The sequence below is a fragment of the Alosa sapidissima genome, chromosome 6 (assembly GCF_018492685.1).
Source record: "Alosa sapidissima isolate fAloSap1 chromosome 6, fAloSap1.pri, whole genome shotgun sequence".
NCBI lineage: Eukaryota > Metazoa > Chordata > Actinopteri > Clupeiformes > Clupeidae > Alosa > Alosa sapidissima.
This window is the reverse complement of record NC_055962.1, coordinates 28,956,429-28,979,863: the sequence shown is the minus strand read 5'-3', so window position 1 is coordinate 28,979,863 and position 23,435 is coordinate 28,956,429. Positions and strand designations below refer to the sequence as shown.

At 44.3% G+C, this 23,435-nt stretch overlaps 1 protein-coding gene across 1 annotated transcript; it reads right to left on the bottom strand.

The window, feature by feature from the left end:
* Positions 1-8,594: 8,594 nt before the first annotated feature.
* Positions 8,595-21,618, bottom strand: thbs1b (thrombospondin 1b). Its single transcript, XM_042095497.1, has 23 exons — positions 21,414-21,618; positions 21,195-21,277; positions 20,385-20,944; positions 20,183-20,258; positions 19,863-19,952; positions 19,639-19,748; positions 19,268-19,396; positions 18,296-18,392; positions 17,348-17,521; positions 16,999-17,175; positions 16,385-16,558; positions 16,137-16,264; positions 15,543-15,695; positions 15,142-15,360; positions 14,894-15,001; positions 14,098-14,257; positions 13,708-13,826; positions 12,423-12,657; positions 12,083-12,310; positions 11,475-11,746; positions 11,252-11,349; positions 10,908-11,047; positions 8,595-10,784 (listed from the first exon to the last, which is right to left on the bottom strand). Exons 2-23 carry the CDS (start codon positions 21,256-21,258, stop codon positions 10,777-10,779), a joined length of 3,519 nt encoding a protein of 1,172 aa, XP_041951431.1. The 5' UTR covers positions 21,259-21,277; positions 21,414-21,618; the 3' UTR covers positions 8,595-10,776.
* Positions 21,619-23,435: the final 1,817 nt, after the last annotated feature.

The following is a 23,435-nucleotide window of genomic DNA, read 5'->3' as shown; positions in this document are numbered from 1 at the left end:
TCCCCAATCCCAGACGTTCACATTGCATGTTTGTTTGTAATGGATGCAAAACAGCCTAAAATGCTAATTTTTTTCCGACCAGGCAGTAAACCCCATTTATTCTAAGTCAATGCACACGTATCTGTGTTTATACTATATTTTATGCAGGTGAGACATGAAAAAACAGTTTTAGAAAGATGCAAATATATTTGGGGCTATCAGGTAGGGGGTCGAGTTTTGCTATGGAGACTGACGGCCTGTGGGTCATGAAGGGCACTTATTTGGATGTGTGGTGGCTTTAACCACATAAAAACAGATTGAAATAACATTTTGTACTATAGAAACATTACATAATTCGAAACATGCATTATTCTAGCTATATTAATGGCATAGTGCATGCTATTTCCATAACCTCGAAATACGCGCATCACCATGACGGCAATGAGTTGTTAACAGACATGAACCAAGACATATAGCCCAGCAGCAATCTATCTAAAATAACACATACTTGAAGTACCATTCATGGTATGTTGTCAAATATTGAAGTTGTGGGAAGTTTACATAATTTAAGCTGTATGTTTCATTCGTCCCCCATGCTGTTTCATTTGTCCCAGCCAAGAGGGATGAATGAACTATAACGCACGTTCGACTTCTCCTTAAATAACTCTTGAACGGTTTTGTTCAGAGCTGTAAATGCAACTGTATTTGACAGAGGACAGATGTAGGTTGCTAGTGACAAAATATTAACTTTCAGTGTTTTACAATGTCTTTGTAAATTACGTTTCATTAAAAAGTGTTTCATTTGTCCCGGTTCTCCATCAGCATCGGCGTTGCTCCTGACCGTCCATCTATCTCGGCACAGGTCCTCGGGTCAGCGCACCTCTGCGACGCGACGTTTTACAAAAGATAGAAGCAGAGAGGGTTAAAGCGGATCTTTAATAGAAGTGCCCGAGATATGATTTCATCAGCACGCGGCGTATGCAAATAATAACAAAGAAATGGAACAGTGATGGGTGTGTGGGTAGAAGGCGTGAGATGAGATGAGGATGGGGAAAAAGTGAGAGTGAGGAGGGGGGGGGGGGTGAAGATTCACCTCCAGCTATCTGATGCATGTTTTAATGGAAATGTTCACGGCCGCCTTATAAAAAAACGCACCTACGCCGGTGCAGCGACCTGGCTCTTAATAGTCTGTGGAGATGCCTCTCGATAATAATGAATCCCTCCAATGTCAGGCTTTTCAAAATGTCTTTGTATTTAATTCCCAGCCTAAAATAGCACTCTACCATATTGTAGCGATCTCACCCTCAGACAAGATTCACCTTTGGCCAGGACGGCCATTTATTGGAACAGGAAGACTCATACGTACACAGACAACTACATAGGGCAACACAGGGGTAGTCTCAGCCGCACATGTAACACACAACAAGGGTTTACCACACACATCAACACGAGGACAAACACATGAGGTACAACTAAAGAGACTAACACGCTAACAAATACACAACATGCTAAACGTAACTACAACTATTATAACCGACATTACACATTCTAGCATTCACTCGTACTGCATTCTGGGAGACACTCATTCAACGTTAAACATGTACATCCACCGACGCTACAATACTATCCCTGTCCATTGTGTGACAGCGACTGTTCCTGTTTGAGGAGTTGCGCTTGATTTGCTCATCCAGCTGTATAGTGCACAGCCTATAGGCCTACCTATTTCGTGGCCACAAATTACTATTTTGTGGGAACAAATTAATATTTCGTGGCCACAAATTACCTATTTCGTGGGAACGAATTAATATATCGTGGCCACAAATTAGTACTTTGTGGGAACGAATTGCTATTTCGTGGCCACAACTTATTATTTTGTGGGAACGAATTGCTATTTCGTGGCCACAACTTATTATTTTTTTCCCCCATGACATATCCGGGGCTCCGTACGAGACACAGGGCTCCCACTGATTATTCGTAATACACGTTTAGTTCCCATGTTTTGTTACCATATTTTGTTAAGCATGTTCACACCGTGATAGATGTAGCTTCAAGTTGTTCAATTTTCATAGTTCATATTGTTCAATTTTTACTTCTTCAAGTTCACGTTTTTCACATTTTTAAGAGTTTGTTACCTTCACTGTTCATACATAACTGGAGCTAGTTCTTTTCAAGTAATGCATGCACTACACGGAACATGGAACCCCCGAACACCCCAAATTTCGCCAAATTTGGTTTTACTCATTTTGAGTAGGCCTAAACTGTTCGCCAAAGGCCATCATCTTGATAAAAACAAAGTAGGCTCTAATTTAGCCTAGTCTACTGTGTGACTTCAACGAGGTGATCTTTAGTTTCATTCTGCTTACAGTATCTCACTGCCACTTGCAACGCCTTTGAATGCAGTCCGCTGCCCTGTTTACCGGCAATGCTACAGCGGACTTAAACTGCCACCTTGTGGCAATAAGTTGTAATACATTTCATGCATCTGCGTGTATGACGGAAAGCGCGAATGTGCTATGTGGCCGTTTCTAAATGGGACCCACTGTAGGCTATGTGGTAACACAGCCAATATATTTTTTTCAAATGTGCTTCATAAACATACAATACTGCACTACAACAACGCAAACATCTGAATTATACTTCTCCCTTCACCCAAATAATGAAGGTGAAAGGAAGTTATTAAGCCTTGGCTATATTTAGCTATATTGGCTGTGTTATTTCTTTTTTTGTGGGATATTTATTTATATGTATATTATATATTATATGTAGACATGCACATTTGCAAAGGTGAGTTAGTATGTTGTTGTTAAAGTGGCTCTCTTTTTGATTTGATTTGCACTGCCAATGTGGCTCTTGTGTAAAAAATAGTGAGGATCACTGCTCTAGGTTATTCCATTCTATAGTGCCTGTTGCTTACAGCTGATGCTTCGGTGGCTGGATCTGATTTGACAGGTATGGCAGGACTTCCTCAGGCTCCTGTGTGAATTGCAGACCTCGAGGAGCAACCAGGAGTTTAAGCAGCGGAGCGGAGATTCACCGGGCGTGCTGTGCCCACTCCCTCCAGGAAATTAAAAGCTTGGGTCCACTTCCTTTTGACTTCCACCACGACGCCCTCTCATCTCATGCCAGCGGCCTAATGAATAGTAAACGATCAGTCCGTCTTTTCCTCATCTCCCTCTCGGAGTTTATATAAGCCGTCCACTTTTTCCACGAACTATATCGTGGACGGCTGCAGCTCACTTTTGGCTACCGTTGGGGTGGAAGAGGACATGTGGCTGAAGAGGAACACTCCTTTTCCTTTTGGGGAAATGGAGCTGCAAAACAACTGTGGGATCCTGCTGTGTTCCCCGACAATGCCGTAGGCTACAACATACATGCGTCTGTTGCTAGAGCAATGTGAACTGAAGACAAAGGATGACAGTTCACACGGCTAAAAAGTTGGGCCATTATACAGATTTCCTGTTATTTTTTCTGACTGTACATGTGTTTTATTAGGCCTATGCTGCTGGAGATGGGTTTAAGCCTGCAGTCATAAGTGAACAAACATTATAGGTTTTGCACCACTCATCACTTATTGACACCTTACACTAAAGGAATTATGGATATTGTGCATCAGATCGACAGGTCTGAATTATGCAAGAGTGGTGGAACATGACCTGATCACAATTGCACAGGATAAGCATTCAGATCTCGCTTGTCCCTAGTTAACGCTCACATGACACCAAACGTTCAATGTGCTATTTCTTGGCATTTCTACAATACAAGCTAGTTCACTGGCTGTTACTTGTTAAAAGAAATTGGAAGTCATTCCTTGCTGACTTAGGTGGCCCTGTGTGAATGTGGTCTTTAGACCATGAAAGAAAACAGCCAATGAAAATAATATGCATGTGTCCATTATAAAAGAGTGATGTAATAACATCCATTTGGCAAATGGCTGACTAAAATGTTTGGAGCATTAAAGGAATGTTCATTATGAAAAGAAAGAATAGTGGTGGAACATACTGAATACAAGAAGGATAAAAAATACCACCCTAAACACGGAGGGGCACAGACTTGTTTTGGAACATTCATTTAAGACATTCAAAATGCCTCTCAGCTTCACTTGTGCCCTTCAAAAACAATGCAGAAAACAAACAAAATCCACACGCCAAGTAGTTCAGGCAGAGTTCAAGGAGTTGACTGTGGAAAGTTGCATTTTTGCTGAGGATGTTCACAATTTGTGGCACAATCTTACGAACAAATATCTTTTTTTTAAGTAAATGTACAATCACGAAACAATAGAAGTTTTAAACGGTCATAGACAATATTCAAACAAAGAGGACTTGAATCAGAGTAAATGTACAATCATGAAACAATAGAAGACAATAAAAACCTTAAAAGTAAACTATATCCCCCTGATTGCAGTAAGAATCCGCTCCCAAATCTGCTCACAATAGTCTCATTCAAAGTAATAGAACTTGTTCTCAAGTTTAGAGAGTTCATAGGGACTGATAGCTTTCAGGACAGCTTTTAAAAACAAACATTTGACAAAATTCCCCTCATTTACAGTCTTTGCAATACCCCCACCCCTGACAATAATTAATCATCACTCTACTTATACAAATAGTAATACCTCAATTATTCACATTTGTGTGACGGCCACTGTTGTAGTCTTTCTTAACGGAGAAGTTCTGAGTTTTTTCATCATAGATCTCAGTTTGTCGAGGTCACCGAATACTGTCGATGCGATAAGAAACATACAAAATCGGTGCTACCTACTAGTTCAAGTTAGTAAGGCTACAATGCTTCTTTTTGTATGGAGTTGACACTACTCAGTGACCCTGACAAACTGAGATCTATGTGAAAAAAATCCGGACTTTTTTAAGTCAAAATGTTTATGTCATGATTATGGAGGTTGTCTTTATCCTCAAATATGGACAACTCTGTATAAGGCCCTTAAACAAAGTCTAAAGGTTAAAAACAGCTGACTTAAATCTGTGAAAGCCTATTTGCTAATTCATTGGTGGGACAGTGCAATGCTCCCATTTTCCCAATGTGCTACAAGATAGCTTCATTTCAAAGCAAGATAGCTCTATTTCATGAGACACTTGTCTTGTTGCCTGACTGACGTTGCCTGTCATTTAAATTAGGCCCCTGTGTGTTATCATAACATATCTGCACTCATTATGCTGGACAGCACAGTAGGAGATTCCCCTGGTGGTCGTTTCAGTTTTTGAAGCCCCTCAGAATAACCCCAGAACATGAACAAATATATATATATATATATATATATATATATAAAGTTAGCCGGCCAGATGCCTGTAAAATTACAGCTTTTATTCTGTGATGTTATTCTAAGCTTTATTAAGTCTTTGGAGAACCACAGAGTGAGATAACCACAGCTATTACTGTAACCGATTCCCATGTGGAGGGTCCTTCACATGGGAGAGTGTGGTGGTGAGCATGGATGTGGAGACACAGAAATGGGTTTGGCAATGAACATTTCTGTATGGCACTGGGAAGGTGGGGAATTGATGTGTGTCTGTGTGTGCTGCATATATCTGACTCTCTGTGTGTGTGTGTGTGTGTGTGTGTGTGTGTGTCTGGTCTATGTGTATTTACAGCGTGGCTGTGTGCAAGTTCACAATGTGAGGGTGTCTCTTTGTGTGTACTGTAATGGGACTGTGTACACTTTTGTGTCCGTGTTTACAGTGCATCTATGTTTATTTACACAGTGTGCCGTTGTGTTTGTTTGTCTCAGTACCTCCTCCGGAAAGAGTTCACTTAAGACACAAAGCTCTTCCCTAATTACCTACAGTACAAAGTTGTCCCAAAACAACCTGTTTCCCTAAACACACTCAGAAGCTAATCACCCAGAGTGTCCTTTGTTCTGTTTGTCCCTCTTGTGCCTCCCTAACCAGCGCTGGTGATAATCTCGTCTTTGGCTCCAGTCATCAGACTGCTCCGTAATTTGCGACCATCTAGATAATGCACGCGGAAATAGTTAAGTTCCTTTGGGGCTCCGTCTGTTATTAGTATCCTCTGTGACACCTCCTGTAGCTGTGCGTGTTTGTAGCGAAGCGTATCATGAAACCAGCCTCAAACCACTTCAATTAAAGAACTGATGCATATCTCTGCAATTCAAGCCCATTAAACAATTTGATGGTTAATTCACCCTAAAAGAGGGTATGATATTACAGTGGGGATCCATGGTGAATGTCAAAGTCTTTTTTATTATCTTTCTGTCTTTCAGGCCTTTTCATCCAAGTGGCATGCTTTTAAGGCCTTTGAGGCTTATCACAGTGAGAAATACAAAGAGAGATAGAGAAAGAGAGAGAGAAAGAACTAGAGGGAGAGAGAGAGAGAGAGAAAGGGAGAGAGGGAGATTGATTTGTTCAATGCAAGAAACAATCTGATGAGACTTCCATTTGCACAAGACCAGAATACAGAATTAGAGATCTCCTCAGTGGGTTCCCACCCCATCATCATTACCTTGTATAAGAGCTCACAATGGGCCCTCTCATGGACGAGCCATCACCCTAGAGCTCGTTCGTGTGCTCTTTAGGGTCTCATCCCTCAGACCTATTGGCCATCTCTGGCTCTCCTCTATGCTGTGCGCTTTAATATCGGCTTGTTTACTCAGGGTAAGTGAGAAGCAGTGGCAACGTCTGCCAGAAGACCTCCTTAAGTCTCCTGCATGAGGGGCAAGATAAACAGATGGGTCGCAGGGAGTTAGCGGCTGCTTGTGTGTGTGTGTGTGTGTGTGTGTTTGTGTGTGTGTGTGTGTGTGTGTGTGTGTGTGTGTGTGTGTGTGTGTGTATTCAAGGAGGTGGGTTTGCCAGAGAACCCCTTTAAATCTCTCGCATGTGGGGCTGGATAAACAGATGAACTGAGGAGTCAGGGGCTGCTGGTGTCGGTGTGTGTGTGTGTGTGTGTGAAGTAGGATTGGCTGGTTCCTCACAAGCCTCCTGCATGGAGGGGGTCGTTGGATCAAGTGCAAAGTGGAGTCCCTGGTGTTACATTCCTCATGTCCTCCAGAAGGAGTGTGTGTGTGTGTGTGTGTGTGCGTGCGCCTGTGCAGGTACGGCTGTGTGTGAATGGGGTGGGAGAATGTCTGTGGATGTTGAGTGGAAGGCTGGATGTATTTATGTAGAGGACAGTTCCTCTACATGTTTGTGTGTTTATATATACAGTATGTTCACCTGCTGTGATGCAAGTGTGGAATGTTTATGTGTATACCTCTCAACAGTAACATACGCTTTGATGTATCTATGCATGTGTCTTCTTTGTTTGGTAAAACTGTGAACCTTGCGTACTTCAGCCAGTTCACCTTGGGACTGAATCTTAGCCTTCAGTGTTAGCTGATTTAGGTTTCAGCTTGTACAGAACCTGTTGGGCACACAGAAGCTTTTGATTGCAAAAAAAGCCACTTTGGTTTAGCACTAAAAGCTCTTTGGTTAAACCCTAGAGCTCCATTGGCATGCTACTGGCATAAGCCTTGCCTTAAGTTGGCATGCTACTGGCATACGCCAAGTGCCTTAAAGGAACACGCCAACATTTACCATTATGTACCCTTCTTGCTTATGGGTAAGTATCATGGGTAAGTATCATGGGTATGTATCATGGGTATATATTAGAGGTGTGAATCTCTCATGTAAAAGACGATACGATTCACATCTAGATACATGGGCACGATTCGATACAAGAAAAGATACATGTTTATAAAAAACGATTCAGTACGATTCGATGCGATGCGATTCGATGCAATTCGATGCAGTTCAAGAATGGAAAGCTGTATCATGGGTATATATCATGGGTATGTATCATGGGTATACTGTATACTGGGTATGTGTCATGGATATGTATCATGGGTATGTATCATGGGTATGTATCATGGGTATGTATCATGGGTATGTATCATGGATATGTGTCATGGGTATGTATCATGGGTATGTATCATGGGTATGTATCATGGGTATACTGTATACTGGGTATGTGTCATGGGTATGTATCATGGGTATGTGTCATGGGTATGTATCATGGGTATGTATCATGGGTATACTGTATACTGGGTATGTATCATGGGTATGTATCATGGGTATGTGTCATGGGTATGTATCATGGGTATGTATCATGGGTATACTGTATACTGGGTATGTGTCATGGGTATGTATCATGGGTATGTATCATGGGTATGTATCATGGGTATGTGTCATGGGTATGTGTCATGGGTATGTATCATGGGTATGTATCATGGGTATGTATCATGGGTATGTATCATGGATATGTATCATGGGTATGTATCATGGGTATACTGTATACTGGGTATGTATCATGGATATGTATCATGGATATGTATCATGGGTATGTATCATGGGTATGTATCATGGGTATGTGTCATGGGTATGTATCATGGGTATGTATCATGGGTATGTATCATGGGTATGTATCGTCTTATCTAACTCTGGAGGAGATGGTGAATAAGGTAATTTCCCAAATGTTGGTGAGTTCCTTAACTGTACAGAGTCCTTTGTTCTGATAGATCAAGTTGTTATAGTGTGCCCTTATGATATAAACAAGGCTATGAGGGGCACGCAGTAATGGAAAGCAGCCGAGTGAAACAAACAGAGAGGCTTTAAGAGACTTTACATCTGTTTATTGTTCCGAAGTATGTACCAAAATAATTGCCATGGATAAAAATAACATTTCGCATTGTACAACTAAGTAAAAATGTTTACAGACAAGCAACACTAATTGTACAAAAAAAATAACAAAAAGAGAACAAAAAATAAAAGTAAAAACAATAAAGAACAGAACATCCTCACGTCAGTGTGCAAACCGTTTATACAGACGGAGACGCCTCCAGAGAAGGCTTTCCCCGATAAATTATTTAAATAGCATTTATCTACACACACACACACACACACACACACACACACACACAGATACACACACATGACATGACTTAAAACAGAAAAAAAGACCAACAGAACAATAACTTATTCTTATAAAAGTACTAGACACTGGAAGTACTGGCAAAAGAATCGATTAAAAAAACTCTCCCGTTGTGTTTTTTCCTAATTACGGTGCAGAGGGAGGAGAAGGAAGGGTAAAGAAGGGCTGTTTCATTCCCAAAGATAAAAATTGTCGTACTATTTACAGCCTGTGCTACAGTAGCAATAGGAAGTTTTACCAAATTGTGTTTCTTCGAGAAAAAAAAAAAGAAAAATACTAGGAATTCTTTTTTCATCTGATCGAATTGTACAACAGCTATGAGGTAATATTTGTACATCAAAAGATATATTTCCTTTATCTCTCTCTATAGAAAAGGCACACAGGTCATTCTTACTGTGTGGAAGGCACTTCCTGGAGAGTTGTGAAATCTATTGACCCCAGAGAGGAAGGAAGAGATGGAAGGCAATGGACTCTGTACAGGGCTGTGTAGGTTTCAACCTGCATTCTACTCAAGAGAGCTCTCCTAGTTTGGATCAAAATAAATAGGGGGAAATGTACATCAGTTAAATAATAACATTTTAAATGTCTCAACGACATAGAGGGAAGCTTCACTGAAACATCTTGGTGGACAAATTTTGTCCCACTGCACTTTTTGGTCTTAGTCCATCAATCTTTTTAATGGGCCGTTGTCATTAGGGCAGACTCATCTTATCAGAATCAAACTCCCATATGGTTCTCGTTCTAAATACTCCCCGAGATAGATCCTGGTTTGTATTTTGGACTGTGATCACAAAATGGTGCTGCTGTCTAGAACTTCTCTGTCCATGCCCTCTTCTCTTCGAACTTCCTTGTAATCTTAAGATGGATGGTTTGGACAAAACTAAGATGGTGGTCCACCATCTTACCCTGAGTATTCCCTGCCCACTGGTCTCACCTAACACGATTCACTGCCAGCCACAGAATACGAGCATTGCTGTTGAACCTCAACATAGAGGCTACTTGATAAAATAAGAGTTCATTTTTCATTCAAAACTTGCATGAAAAGGCTGGACTTAAATGTTTCGTCACGATGACTTTGATATGAATGCACCATCTTTTCTACACTGACTTTGGAGTAATGTTACACACTACACATCTAAGCTCTATTTACATACTTTCAGTCTATCTAGCTGTCCAACTCTCATTCAGAGGCCCAAGCTCAATGGGCCCTACTGCTTTTTCTTCATCCTTTGAGGAAATTTGTCCTTAAAAATAAATTCGTGCCAAAATCTTCAAAAACCTTTTTTTTTTTAAAGACCTGCAGTGAGTTTGGTCAGACTCATTCTTGTAGCATCCATCCATGTGATCCAACCATCCAACTATTCATCCATCCAAAGAGAAAGAGCAAGAATAGAGGAGAGAGAGAGAGAGAGAGAGAGAGATTTAAAGGTTTTTGAAGTGCATAGTTGTCTGGAGGGATCTTTCTTCCCACACAGAGCTGAACGAGGTCTTTCAGAGAGATATAGGTCTCCCGAACAAGCAAAGCAAAGTGGAGCTGGGGAGGGATTTTTGGGGCATTTTTTTGTTTCTGCTCTACCTGCTCTTGGTGGAGGGGTCCTGGTTCTTGGCTGGCGGTCAGTTCAGCCAACCAGTCCAGTCCAGTCCAGTCCAGCCTCTGCCCCATCCCCCTTATTTTCTTTACACTGAAGCTGGCTACCCTCGCCGGGGTTAGCTCCACCAATGTGCGTGCCGCAGAATAAAGAATAATGGAAAAACAAAAACAAAAACAAATCAAACAAAAATATCCTGTCCCTGGACTTTGCTTGGAATACATGTTCACGTTTATACAGAAAGGTGCATCCCTCAACGAGCTTGCTTCCCAGGCAGTTACAAGTCTACAAGAAAAAAACACAAATAAAACAGAAATTAAGTCTTTTGATCATGTGGTTATCTACAATCTGACAAGTAAACAGGCATGTAATGAAGAAATAGTGGTAGACTCAAGGCATGTTGCTTACCTCTGCATTCATATTTGAGGTCGGAGAAATACACCATCTCTTGAGAGAAAACAAAGAGACCTAGTCTTCCACCAGCGTAAGTCCTATCGTAGATTCTTCCTGAATCGGCCATGATCTTCTTGCCTTCATACATTACAACCCTGAAATGAACACAAGCAAAGTCAGACACACATTTATTGCTTTCACATTCCTTCAGTTAACACCATTATGCAGCTATGCCCAGAAAACATCTTCAAAAGTTTGAAGTCTCAGAAATGAGGGCGATATGATCACTGGGCCTCTGTCCCCATGCTAAACAGCATCTCTGGTTTTTTAGTGCTACTTGTTTCCTCATCGTTGCCCACCTGATGTGCCCAGTCCTGGGCCTGTGTGTCAGATGCCATCTGTAAGCAGTGAAGTCCTTCCAGCCGACATTCTTAGGGTCGTGCCACAGGGTGCGCACCTGGACAGGGGAAAAGAAGACAAGAGATGGGCGGCCGTGTCAGTAGATGTCAGTAGTCATCGTCTGCTCATCAGTTCTGCTCTCCAGAAAGGCCAAAACCGATAAGGGGGGGGGGATCATTTTACCTGTCCTGGCGTGTCTCCAGTATGCCAAAGTGCATTCCTGAGGTGCTCGCCAGGGCCCGTGGTGGAGTTGACCACCTTGATGGACAGCCCCGAGTAGCCTTGGGCCTTGGTGGGCTTGTTTGACCAGTAGGTCTGTGTGATCTGCTTCCACATGACTACGTAGAAGCGCGCGCTGGACTGGTAGCCAAACACGAAGCCGGCGTAGTCATCGTCGCGCTCAGTGTTGATGAAGAAGGTGCCACTGAAGTCCACAGCGTTGAACTCGTCATAGCCTGAGAAAATGTAGAGATGTTGGTGCGTTAGAGATTTGAGCATTTGTCAGTACCTTCAGCAATGTGTCGGTATTTCAATCCAATTCTCCTGAAATGATTTTAGTGAAGGTGAACATGGAAATAGGACCAGTTGAATTCAAGTTCAATACAGTGTTAGAGAAACTGGTAGGAAGAGGAGTCTGGTAGATAAACAAGATCATTCCCATGGGGCATACATTGGACAGTGAAGGAAATCAATATCTGTGCTATAAGTCGCTTTGTGAGTGAAAGCGTCTGCTAAATGAGTAATTGTAAATGGAATTGTTTTCATGAGCATGGAGGACATAAAGTACTCACCAACAGCAATGCCAGGGTCGCAGTTGACTGTCTGTACCAGCTCTTTGCCCTGGTGGCGAACCACCCAGTTGGGGTCGATCTGGGAGGTGCCCTTGGGGTCCAGAGGCACCATCTGGAATTTCCGGAAGTCGGTCTCACTGATGTCGAAGTTCTCTGGGCAGACGTCGTAGATATCTGGCACGTTGTCTCCGTCAAAGTCATCTTTGCAAGCATCTCCACGGCCATCACCTGGTGTTTGGGAGAACGACTGTAGTTATATGATATGTCTGTAATTTAGCTAAAACGTGAACGCTATAGTACTGTATTACCATTCACAGGTTCACTTGCTTAATCAGCTTACCATCGGAGTCGAGTTGATCTGGGTTGAAAGCCAGACGGCAGTTGTCTTTGTCGTCAGGAATACCGTCGTTGTCGTCATCGTGGTCGCAGGCATCACCTTTGCCGTCTTTGTCGTGGTCTGCCTGGTTGGCATTCGGGATGTAGGGGCAGTTGTCCAGGTTGTTCTGATGACCATCCTCGTCGATGTCCTGGTTACTGTCACACTTGTCTCCCACACGGTCCGAGTCCGAGTCAAGCTATCGGAATGAAAAAAAAAAGCATGGTATTCACGTCTGCTCTATCGTAATTATATCTGTCCACTCCGATCCCATCGTCCTGCTCACTCTCCGTGTAATCAACGCCTCCCGGTATCGTGCTATTGCCTCCGCTCGCCTCTCTTTCATGTTAGTCACTTACCAAACACCAGAGAAGAAAACACAGAATGAGAGCCCTAAGGGCCTGCCAAAGTCAATTTGCATGATCCCTTGACAAAGCAATTTTATGACCGTAAACTTCAAAACCACACGTGTGTATTCCCACACACCGGGCAGGCACTCACAGCAGAGGCATTCCCCTGGAGCATGGGACACTCTACCCCCCCCCCCCCCCCCCCCCCACCCCCACCCTGCACCTTTGGCAGAGATATAACACATCTTTTCATTGGTTCCTGAAATAGAGAAAGAACACAATCCACCCTCCCTAAGCCAACACGCCAGCACCCCACCCCCCCACCCCACCTCAAACCTCAACGGTTCCTGTTGTTCTTCCAGCGTGCATTCCTGCTTCTCACTTAACCATGGCACAGGTGCGATCCGGAGGCAGGATTGTGTGCCGACGGGGCACGCATGAACCCACAGCCTGGCCCCGATCCTTATTAAGAGGCTCCCACCCCTCCTGCAATCCCTTTTGGCTTTAGTGATCGCACCAGTACCCCTTTATACAAAAAAACCCCTAAACCTCCCCCTCTTTTTTTCCGAGTCTTTCACTGGATGCGCCCCTGAGGTGCGGAGGATTTTCCCCCCCTCTGTCTCTCCACCTTTCTATAGCGTGTTAAAGCAACTGCTCTTCCCCACAGTTCCCACTCACAAGTTTGTTTTTTTCCCCGCACAGATGAGGGCCTGAGGTGGATCTATAGACGGATCTACGCGACTTTGCGCCTTCACAACTAACACCTGCATGCTTTTCCTTCCTCCTCCTCAACCCCCATGAACTTTGCAGACAAACGCAGACACACACACACACACACACACACACACACACACACACACACACACACACACACACACACACATTACTCAGACACACACCTGGTCAGGATTATGCTCCAAAGGACAGTTATCACACTGGTCCCCAACTCCATCAAGGTCTGAGTCGCGCTGGTCGACGTTGTAGACATAGGGACAGTTGTCCTTCTCATTCATAATGCCTGATGAACAGAGACACAGGGAATAGGTAAGGACTTTTATTGTAAACTGCACATAAAGTGCATTTTCCCTCAAAGGGAAGTTCTTTACGGGCTCCTGTGAGGGTAGGCGGTGTTTTTTTTTTTTTTAACCCTTGAAGGTTTGGGTTTTTGAACATTCTAACATAAGATTCCGTTCCGCTACAATTGAAGGTTCTAAAATTCTATGTTGAATTCAATGAACCCAGATAATCTTTAGAACGTTCAATTTCCATGTACAACTTTAAACTCTTACCGTCTCCATCTATGTCGACAGCACAGGCGTCTCCCTCTCTGTTGTTGTCTGTGTCTGTCTGATCGGGGTTGCTGTTGTATGGGCAGTTGTCGCAGCGGTCTCCAACGTCATCGCGGTCATAGTCATACTGCCTGGGGTTGAAGACGAACGGGCAGTTATCCTGTTTCGGAGGAAAGGGGGAAAATATCCAAAAGAAGAATGTTAGCCTTCAAGAATAGCGCCACGGTATTAAAACAAAGTTCACACGGATTATAAAAATAAAACTTCAGACGAGGAGAAATTTTTAGATGTTTGACTTGTAATTTCCCTGAGGGCATGAGTGGGTCTCTTTTACAGGAATGTGCCTGTAAAAGAGACCTGAAAGGGCCTTTATATTTAGAATTCATCCCAAATCTAATGTTGGGATTAGCAGCGTACACTGGGGCTCTTTCAGAGTGGTACCTCAGTGCTGGAATTTGAGGTTTGGCTTTGAGGGAAGCAGAGTTTGCTTTCTGCCGCACTCCCTGCCCCTCACTCTCCCTCTCGTTTCAAACGAATGAATGATGAATGATGAATCACACAAGTGGCAGTGTGCCTATACACACACACACACACACACACACACACTCTTTCTCACATACACATGGACATTCACTCACTTCCTCTCGCACACATCTGCTCTCGACAGACAGAGCCACCACTCAACCTCCCCCCCACACACATACACATACACACGCACACATACACATACACACACTCTCACTCACTCAACCCCACAAACGAGTTAACTGTAGAGTTCAGCGTGAATATGACGTACCCTGTCGTCAGGAATGCCATCATCATCGTCATCATCATCGCAAGCATCCCCAATGCCGTCCTTATCATAGTCTTCTTGTCCAGAGTTGGGCAGGTTGGGGCAGTTGTCCTACAGTTCATGGGACACACACACCAATTTTAGGCAACCAAGTCCATGCCCAAACACTTTTTATGTCATAATATACACATATTTCCACAATACAATACACAGCATTAACATTGTCCATTCTACACTTTTGTTTAGCTTACCTTCTTGCAGTGATATGTAGCATTCTCCACGCAGACCAGGTCAGCATTGGGCCAGCCGTCCAGGTCGGTGTCCTCACCGCAGATGTGACCGTTCCCGGCGAAGCCAGGCTTGCACTCGCAGCGGAACATTGGGTCAGCAAAGTGGCCCAGGTAGTTGCAGCGGGCGTGCTTGTTGCAGTCGTGGCTTCCGTCCAGACAGGGGTTACGGGGAGTGCAAACCTACGCAGTAGAGAAGTTTGTGAGACACATGCCATCACATCACCTGCTTCATGTGATGGCTTAGCATAGCTAAGACGCTAACATTCTATGAAAATGTAACATTCTCTGCTAACATTCTATGAAAATGTTACATTCTCTGCTAACATTCTATGAAAATGTACACCCATCCGGACGTTTCCTACCTGCTTCTTGGCAGCAGCCTCCTCCACACCTCTGCCAAAGGGCTGGGGCCCGGAGTAGCGCGGGGGACAGGGCAGACAGTTGTAGCCTGGGACAGTGTTCTCACACCTGTGCACGCCATTGAACTCAAAGCAGGCATCAGGAACCTCCTTACACTGTGGGGGGGGGGGGGGGGGAGAGGGAGAGAGAGAGAGAGAGGTAAAACATGTTAAATAGGGGTTGCGTTGAGTGGTGGACAAGAAAAAATGGGAAGTAAAATCCATCACTTTTGAGGGGGAGGGTATGTATGGGTGTGGGTAGGTTGGGTTAGGCTTTAGGAAGCTGTCATGATAATGGTAATAATAAGACATTCTCATATAGATTGTTGTATTCTTCCAACTATTAATTGCTATTAATAATTTGAAACTTTTAAACATTGTTTTAAAGGAAAAAAAACACCTTGACTGAAAAAAAAAACACACCAACACTCAACGCTGTTTACCTCATTGATGAAAAAACAACACTCTACTGTATGCTGTTTACCTCATTGATGAAAAAAACAACACTCCATGCTGTTTACCTCATTGATAAAAAAAACAACACTCCATGCTGTTTACCTCATTGATGTCTTTGCACTTGATGCCGTTGCCGGTGTAGCCGGATGGGCACTTGCCGCACTTCCAGGAGCCGTCGGGGAAGCTGGTGCACTGGGCGCCGGCAAAGCAGGGGTTGGATAAGCAGCCATCTGCACGCACACAAAGAGATAGCAATCAGAGCCAGGTCCAGAGCCTTTCTTACACACACTAAAAAAAAAACAGGCTGAAAGCACACACACGCACGCACACACACACACACACACACTCACCGATAGGGCAGGGTTGCTTGCTGCATGTCTGGGTCGCCGTGCCATCGCCAATGCAGTCTTTGCCCCCATACTTGGGCGACGGGTCATTGCAGAGGCGCTTGCGGGTCTGCCTTCCTCCTCCACAGGTTGCTGAGCAGGTGTCCCAGGGTGACCAGGGTCCCCAGCCTCCATTGACTAAAAGGGAGTTCAGAAACAGTAGACTCTTAGCACTCTACCTCAGACATAGCTCTCCCAGCCCTCTGCATCAGTGCCAATAGAGACATGAGTATCTACAGTAGAAGAATAAGAGTTGCTGAATAAAGTTTATGGGAGCGTCTAACAGTGTGCAGATCTTTCTTTGGATTTCTATCAATAGATCCATGAATGCAGTTTGAATGCATTGTGAGTGTGTTGATTGTATTGTGTGTGTGTTCAGCACTCACTGATGCACTGATGCACTTATTCTTACTGTACTCTACCGACAATTTTAATTGTCTTAAAATTGTTGAGAATTGCTTTAAAACTTGACTGTTACCATGTTGTTAGTCGCTTTGCTTAAAAATGCGGCGTCAGCCAAATGTAATGTAATGTAATGTAATGCGTGTTGATTGGTTGGTTTGGTGCGGAGCTCTTACTGGGGCAGGGTGATTTCTGGCACTTCTGCGTCTGCCTGGCCTCTCCTTCGCAGTCCTTGCCACTCATCTGCGGGGTCGGCGAGTTGCAGAGGCGGATACGGGTGATGTCACCAGCGCCACAGGTGACCGAGCAGGAGGACCAAGGTGACCAGTGGCTCCAGCCGCCATCTTGTTTGACTAAAGATGAAAAGGGGAGGGGGGCGGGGGGGGGGGTGTCACTTTTTTTCAAAACGAAGTCAAGCAAACTTTATCAAAAACAAAGTAGAACAAATGCAATCCAAAACAAAACAAAAACATGAAGTAACATGGTCGTGTGAGTGCTGCTGGGAGTGATTGGCGAGCCACTCACAGCGCTTGTCGCACTCCTGGAGGTAGCAGTCGCGCGTCTGCACCGACGTGCCCTCGCAGTTGTTATTGATGCGATCGCAGGAGCGCCCCCGTTGCTGCACGCCTCGTCCGCAGGACACCGAACAACGAGTCCATTCAGACCACAGGGACCAGCCGTCGTCAGCAAAGTCGCTCGCTGTGTGGGGAAAGAGAGGGAGGGGGTGATTGAGAGAGAGAGAGAGAGAGAGAAAGAGGGAGAGAGAGAGAGAGTGAGACACAATAGAGTGAACTATTCATACTTTCTAAAGCACCAGCAAGAAAGAAAGAGAGAGAGAGAGAGAGAGAGAGAGAGAAAGAGAGGGAGAGAGAGAAAGAGAGAGAGAGAGAGGGGGAGAGAAGAGAGAGAGGGAGGGGGCTTTTCGTGCTGTGCCCTAATGGACCTGATTTAGCCTGTGGCTGCCCAAGTTCGAGCACTTGAGGGGAACCTGGCACTATGCTCAGGGCTGGAATCACTTTGTGTGCTCTGAACACATAGGGATCTCATCTGAGTAGTCCTCCTCCTCCTCCTCCCCCAGAAATGGTGGAAGGGTGGAAATCGAATTTTGCAAGCATGTCTTGATCGTGTCCTAACTTCAAACGGTCGAGGTGGCAACCAGTGGGGTTTTCCATGTTTATTTAAGTTGAAGCCACTGAAGCGAACCACTGTAGGTGTGTGGAAAATGTTGCTTCTCCCTCGACCGGGAGTCACCCGCCCAAATGGCCCACTCATTTTCTACTCTGCTTTAACCAAATAGACCAATTACAGCTATTACCTGGTTCAAAGGTATGCAGTTCAATAAGTGTTGTTCACTAGCACGTACAAGTCTTTCATTGCCAGTTCTACCACTGGGTAGTTTGGTTGTTGTGGCTTGGCTACATGCTACCCTGCCGATGGCACAGTGTATTTAGTGTGGGCACGATAGATACTTACGGGTGCCACAGCGAGGGCAGCACTCCCCATCGGGCACGGTGGCGTTGGCACAGGGAATGAGAGGGCAGGAGATCTTGCGACACACGATGGCTGAGTTCTGCAGAGGGGAGGGGACAAAGAAACCCTGTCATTCAGGAGTGTGTGTGTGTGGTGGGGGGACTTTAAGAACCACTGTCTGATCTTAATCTTGTGTCCGAACCTTGCGCATTCCACGTCATAATCAGTGGAAAAGTTCCCATTTCAGACATTAGCAGGGGGCTACAGCAAGCTTATCACTCTGACTGAAAACAAGCAGAAAAGGATAGTCTGCCAACAGCTTTGGAGAAGTAAGCCTGGCACCAGCCTCTTGGACTTGTCCAACTCTTTTCCAATTAAGCATGCTGACGCCCTGGTGTGCTGACAAGTTTACCATTTATAGCTGTCGCTTCACATGAGGGACAATCAGGCATCCAGCCAGGGAGGTGCTGCTTTAAGTTAATTCTTTACAAGAAAAAAAAATCCTCCCATACAGACCTCTCTTTTCTTCATTTCCTGCCCTTTTTTCTGACCCCCTCTGCACACACACACGCGCACACACACACACACACACACACACACACACACACACGCGCACACACACGCGCACACACACACGCGCACACACACACACACACACACACACACACACACACACACACACACAGAAACCTACAACCTCTGGCCTTAATGAGAGACCTGGGGAGGGAGCCAGACACACCTTTGGCTGTGCAAGTGGCCCAGTTAAGCCTACATCAATACACCAAGGCCAAGTGCACTTAATTACTGCCTGCTTGGCACCCACTGTTTGGGATGGCTGTCAGCTCGAAAAGACACAAATTGCCAAGCCCTCAGGGGCCTGAAAAAAAAAAAAAGAAAAAAAAAAAAAAGCGCTTGCTGGCTTCTCGGCGAGCGGTCGAGAGGTGGTCTGCGGCGTACTTGAGGGAGGATGCTCACCCGGCAAGTGCACTCGGTGCAGTCGTCCACGGTCCACTCGTCGTTGTTCTTGTGGACAATGCCATTGTGGATACAGACGCTGATGTTGTTGATGTTGATGCTCTTCATGAGCTCTCTGTTCTGGTCAGTCTGCAGGGGAAAGTAGGGGGGGGGGGGTGTTAATAATGTGTTTCAGATGGGATTAAAAGAAGCACGGCTCAGTTTGTTTCAATGTCTTTGCCTCTCAGAATGAAGTAGGCATCTTTGCATCAAATCAAACATCACACTTAACATGCTGATGGCTAAAAAATAGGTTCATACTAGACTTCTATCACCTCACTGGTATTGCTGCAAAACTATCTTTTTGTGACAGGCTGAAGGAGTTTCGTTACCACTTTATTGAGCTGGTCCGACAGGTCTTTCACCACCACCCCCAGGGTCTTCAGTTCCTTGAACATGGCTGCCAGGTCATCACAGGTGAAGCCACAAATCATCTGAAGATCTGCGTGGTGATAGACAAAAAGATTTAGGTGCAAGAATCCTGAGTGACACTTTTTAAATGAGATTTGGAATGAGAGTAAGATGTTTCCAAAAAGGGGTAAAAAGTTTTGTTTACCTTTTGTTTTGTGGCCAGTGTAATCTGTCCTGATAGCTGGTCTAGAGCCATTGATGGGATTGTCCAAGGTTATGAGGTCTGTCAGAATTGCTGTAAAAGAATAAATTGCAGTTGTTATTTCCTTGTGAACATGTAAAAACAAAGTAACTACTGTTCAAATGGGGCAATTTGATCCTGGCGCCTGATGCACAAACACTCAATCCTCAAATGTTTGTATTAGGAAAGAGCAGACAAAGCATGGCATACTGTAGGTAGGCCTACTGACAGTTCTGTTGTCTATGTGACCTTCATTCAGCAATGTTTTAAGTTTGGACACTTACTGCTTTGGCAGCCTTTATTCCTTAAGATCGCATCCAGAGTCGTTCCAAATACAAAACGCACGTTCTGAAGCACACCCTGTAAAAAAAAAATGACCATGATTAACTGTACAAACAAACAGAGGAAACATACAAAACGATGCATAACCATTTAACGTCATATCCAGTCATAACTTAATTATCGATTTTAAACAAGCGCGCTTACCATGAACCTGTCTTTGACTGCTCCTTTGCCGATTCTCAAGTTTGCATATATAGGGATGTCCTTATTCAGGATGTTCTGGATAGGTACATCCAGCTCAACTGTATTCACCTCTTCACAGCCTACGTACAACTGAGCCCTGTCCTCTTGCACGAAGAGAGTGATATTTTTCCAATGCCCCGTTGCCAAGTCCGCATCTTCAATGGACATAACCTGTTGCTTGTTCTCCGTGGAATACACAATGTCCAGCGTGTTGGCCTTGGCATTGGAAACTATTTCAAAAATAGGTCCGGAGCCGTCTTGCTTCTCAATGGTCAGCAGGCTGCCTCTGGTCCTCTTGGCCTGTTTGAAATTGACCAAGAGAAGGAATCCTCTCTCCGTGTGAATTGAGTCGAGTAGGTCCCTGAAGGCGTTCTTGGGGACCGGGGGGATCAGGTCGGGGTTCAGGATTTTGTAGGCGGGGCTGTATGGGTCGTCGCCTTTCACCAGGCTGACCCCATGGTTTTTCTTAGGGACCTGGATTAGCTCGAATAGGTCGTACATATTGTCGTCGTCTCTAGTCTCTGTGGAGGGAGCAAAGCGCATTAATATTAGCGTATTCTGTACTGTTGAATCGAATTGGATAAATTCAGTCCAAACGAATATCAGCGAGAAAAACTTCGGAATTATTTTTTTATTATTTTACTGCACACATGCTTAATAAAACATATAAATTCTGTATTATTTCTTAAAACAAGCATGCATTTTACTCATCGCATCACTTAAAACAGTAAGGGAATCCCTCTACACACTGCGCAAGTGTTTCTGTCTCACCTGCGACTCTTGCGCTCTCACTGTGCCAAACCATCAGCAACAAAAATATTCCTGTTAACTTCATTTCAGCACTTGTACGCTTCCTGTAGAACATAACAAATATTATTTCATTAATATTTCCCCACAACTCTCAATTATGGAATGCAACAGGTAAGGTTTCATTCAGGTGAAAAGTAATAACTTGCTCACAAATTTCGATAGCCCTGTGTTAACTCTTACCTGTTGAGTGAAAAATAGCGATGAAAAACTGTACAATCCAAACGGCACCGGCAGTGTAATCCTTATGTTTCAAATGATAAGACGAATGATTTTTTAGCCCCAGAATTAATGCTTGTAAGTTCTGAAAAATTCTGTTTTCATTCAATTTCAGTTCACTAGATGTTTCTTCTGTCTAGTTTAAGAGGCTGGTACCATTCTAATCAGCACAGGCAACAAAGTTCTATTTAAATAGTTTCATGACATTCCTAAGAACGTGTCTCCTCCAATCAGATGAGGGAAGGAAAAAGGGACGAGCTTATCCTCTTACCTCACAACGCGGACGGCTATGTCTGAGACATAAGCGCACACATGGAGGAAAGTGAAAAAATAAGCACTGCATTCCAGAGTCCAAATTCCATAACCAAATTCGTAATTTTATAGACCTTCACTTCCGCTTGCTGGTTCATCATTAGCCTGAAATGTCGTGATATGGCCACTTGGCATTTCTATGTTAAATCATTACCTTACAAGTGTCATAATAAACTTTATTTAGACAAAACTCATCATTCAATGGACAGATGATTCAGATCGGTTAGTGCGTCATGGTTTTGTCAAAAACACTTAAAACTATTCATTCATATTATTTAAATGTATTTTTTAAAAGGATGGCACGCAACATGAGGCAACAAGACGGGTCGGCGCGCTCCTTTGTCCAATAACATCTTGGTTTTCAAAGGATGCTCGGAACTCTATGTCTTTTCACTTTCGCGCGTCATTTTCATGCTCTCCGCTAGAGGCCGCAGTGAAGTCATTCGAGTTCTGCAATTGAAAACGTGACCTTGCACAGGCAATGCAGTAAACTATTGCAGTTGTACAATATTTCACAGAGGACACTTGTTTACCCAATTGCGAATATGTAAGTAATTTTACAATGCAATATCTATTCTGTGACTGCAAAGTGTATGTTCTGACTTATTTCTTTCAAATCAAAGCGCATTTTGCAGAGCTTACAGCACATATTCTGTTTGATATTTGAATTCAATTGCCTTTAAGGAAATGCGTATACAGTATGAGTTAATGTTTATGCAAGAATGATAAATTATTAATTTATATTAATTTATTTATTAATTATTAACTCGACTGACAGGCCAAGAGATGTGTGGGTGTCTAAGATGCACCCCTCTTTCAGCTGTGTCTAAGATTGCTTTAGTCATTCACTCAGACACTGCAGCCAGCCGGCAAATACCCCAGCGTGTCTCAGTCTCGCACTTTCCCAATATATCTCCTCAGAAAATATTCACTTTACATAGTCGTCTGGGGCTCTTTTGCATGCGTTGCGCAACGGTGATCTCTTTTGCAGTGCATGTCTTGGTCACTTTCCCACTGCTGCTCGCTGTGATCTAGATGTCCCGACTCCAGATAAATTATTAAAAAGTGGACTGGGCAACGGCTCCCGGTCGCCTCAGTTAAAACAGACACTGTTATGGCTACTCAGGCAGGGGGACGAAGGTGGGATGCTCGTAAGAGTACGACTCAGACGCCCGTAAATCCAGACCCAATCCCCCCCCCCCCCCCCCCGCGCCCATTTCTCTGTGTTTCTCTCTCAGGCAGGTAGGAAGGCAGGCAGGCAGGGAGGTAGGAAGGCAGGCAGGCAGGGAGGGAGGTAGGAAGGCAGGCAGGCAGGCAGGCAGGCAGGCAGGCAGACGGCAGAGGCAGCCTACCTGGCTGAAATGTCTCTCAGTCAGCCCTGGGGTCTGTTGATCATTCCAGAGATTATTCTAGAGGGGAGCAAACTGCGGCTCCTCATGCATGGCCTAGACACCCCCCCCCCCCCCCCCCCCATGTCCTGATGTCTCCTCAAAACTATTATCTGTTGCTTTGAAAGGCACTACTCAAATGATTCAGCTGCTTGACTACTTCATAGGAACCGTGGAATCTGTGAATCGTCGGGGTATGGTGGAACTTTTGGGACACAGCTTACAGTTCAGTGACTAAAAACCCTCCAATTCAATTCGCACACTATACCACACCAGAATTCCATAA

Coding starts and splice junctions, on each gene's coding strand:
- thbs1b (XM_042095497.1), bottom strand. CDS start 21,258: ATGAAGTTAACAGGAATATTTTTGTTGCTGATGGTTTGGCACAGTGAG. Junction 15,361..15,542: donor AGGCTGCTGCCAAGAAGCAG/GTAGGAAACGTC, acceptor TCTACTGCGTAG/GTTTGCACTCCCCGTAACCC. Junction 13,827..14,097: donor TGTCGACATAGATGGAGACG/GTAAGAGTTTAA, acceptor TCTGTTCATCAG/GCATTATGAATGAGAAGGAC.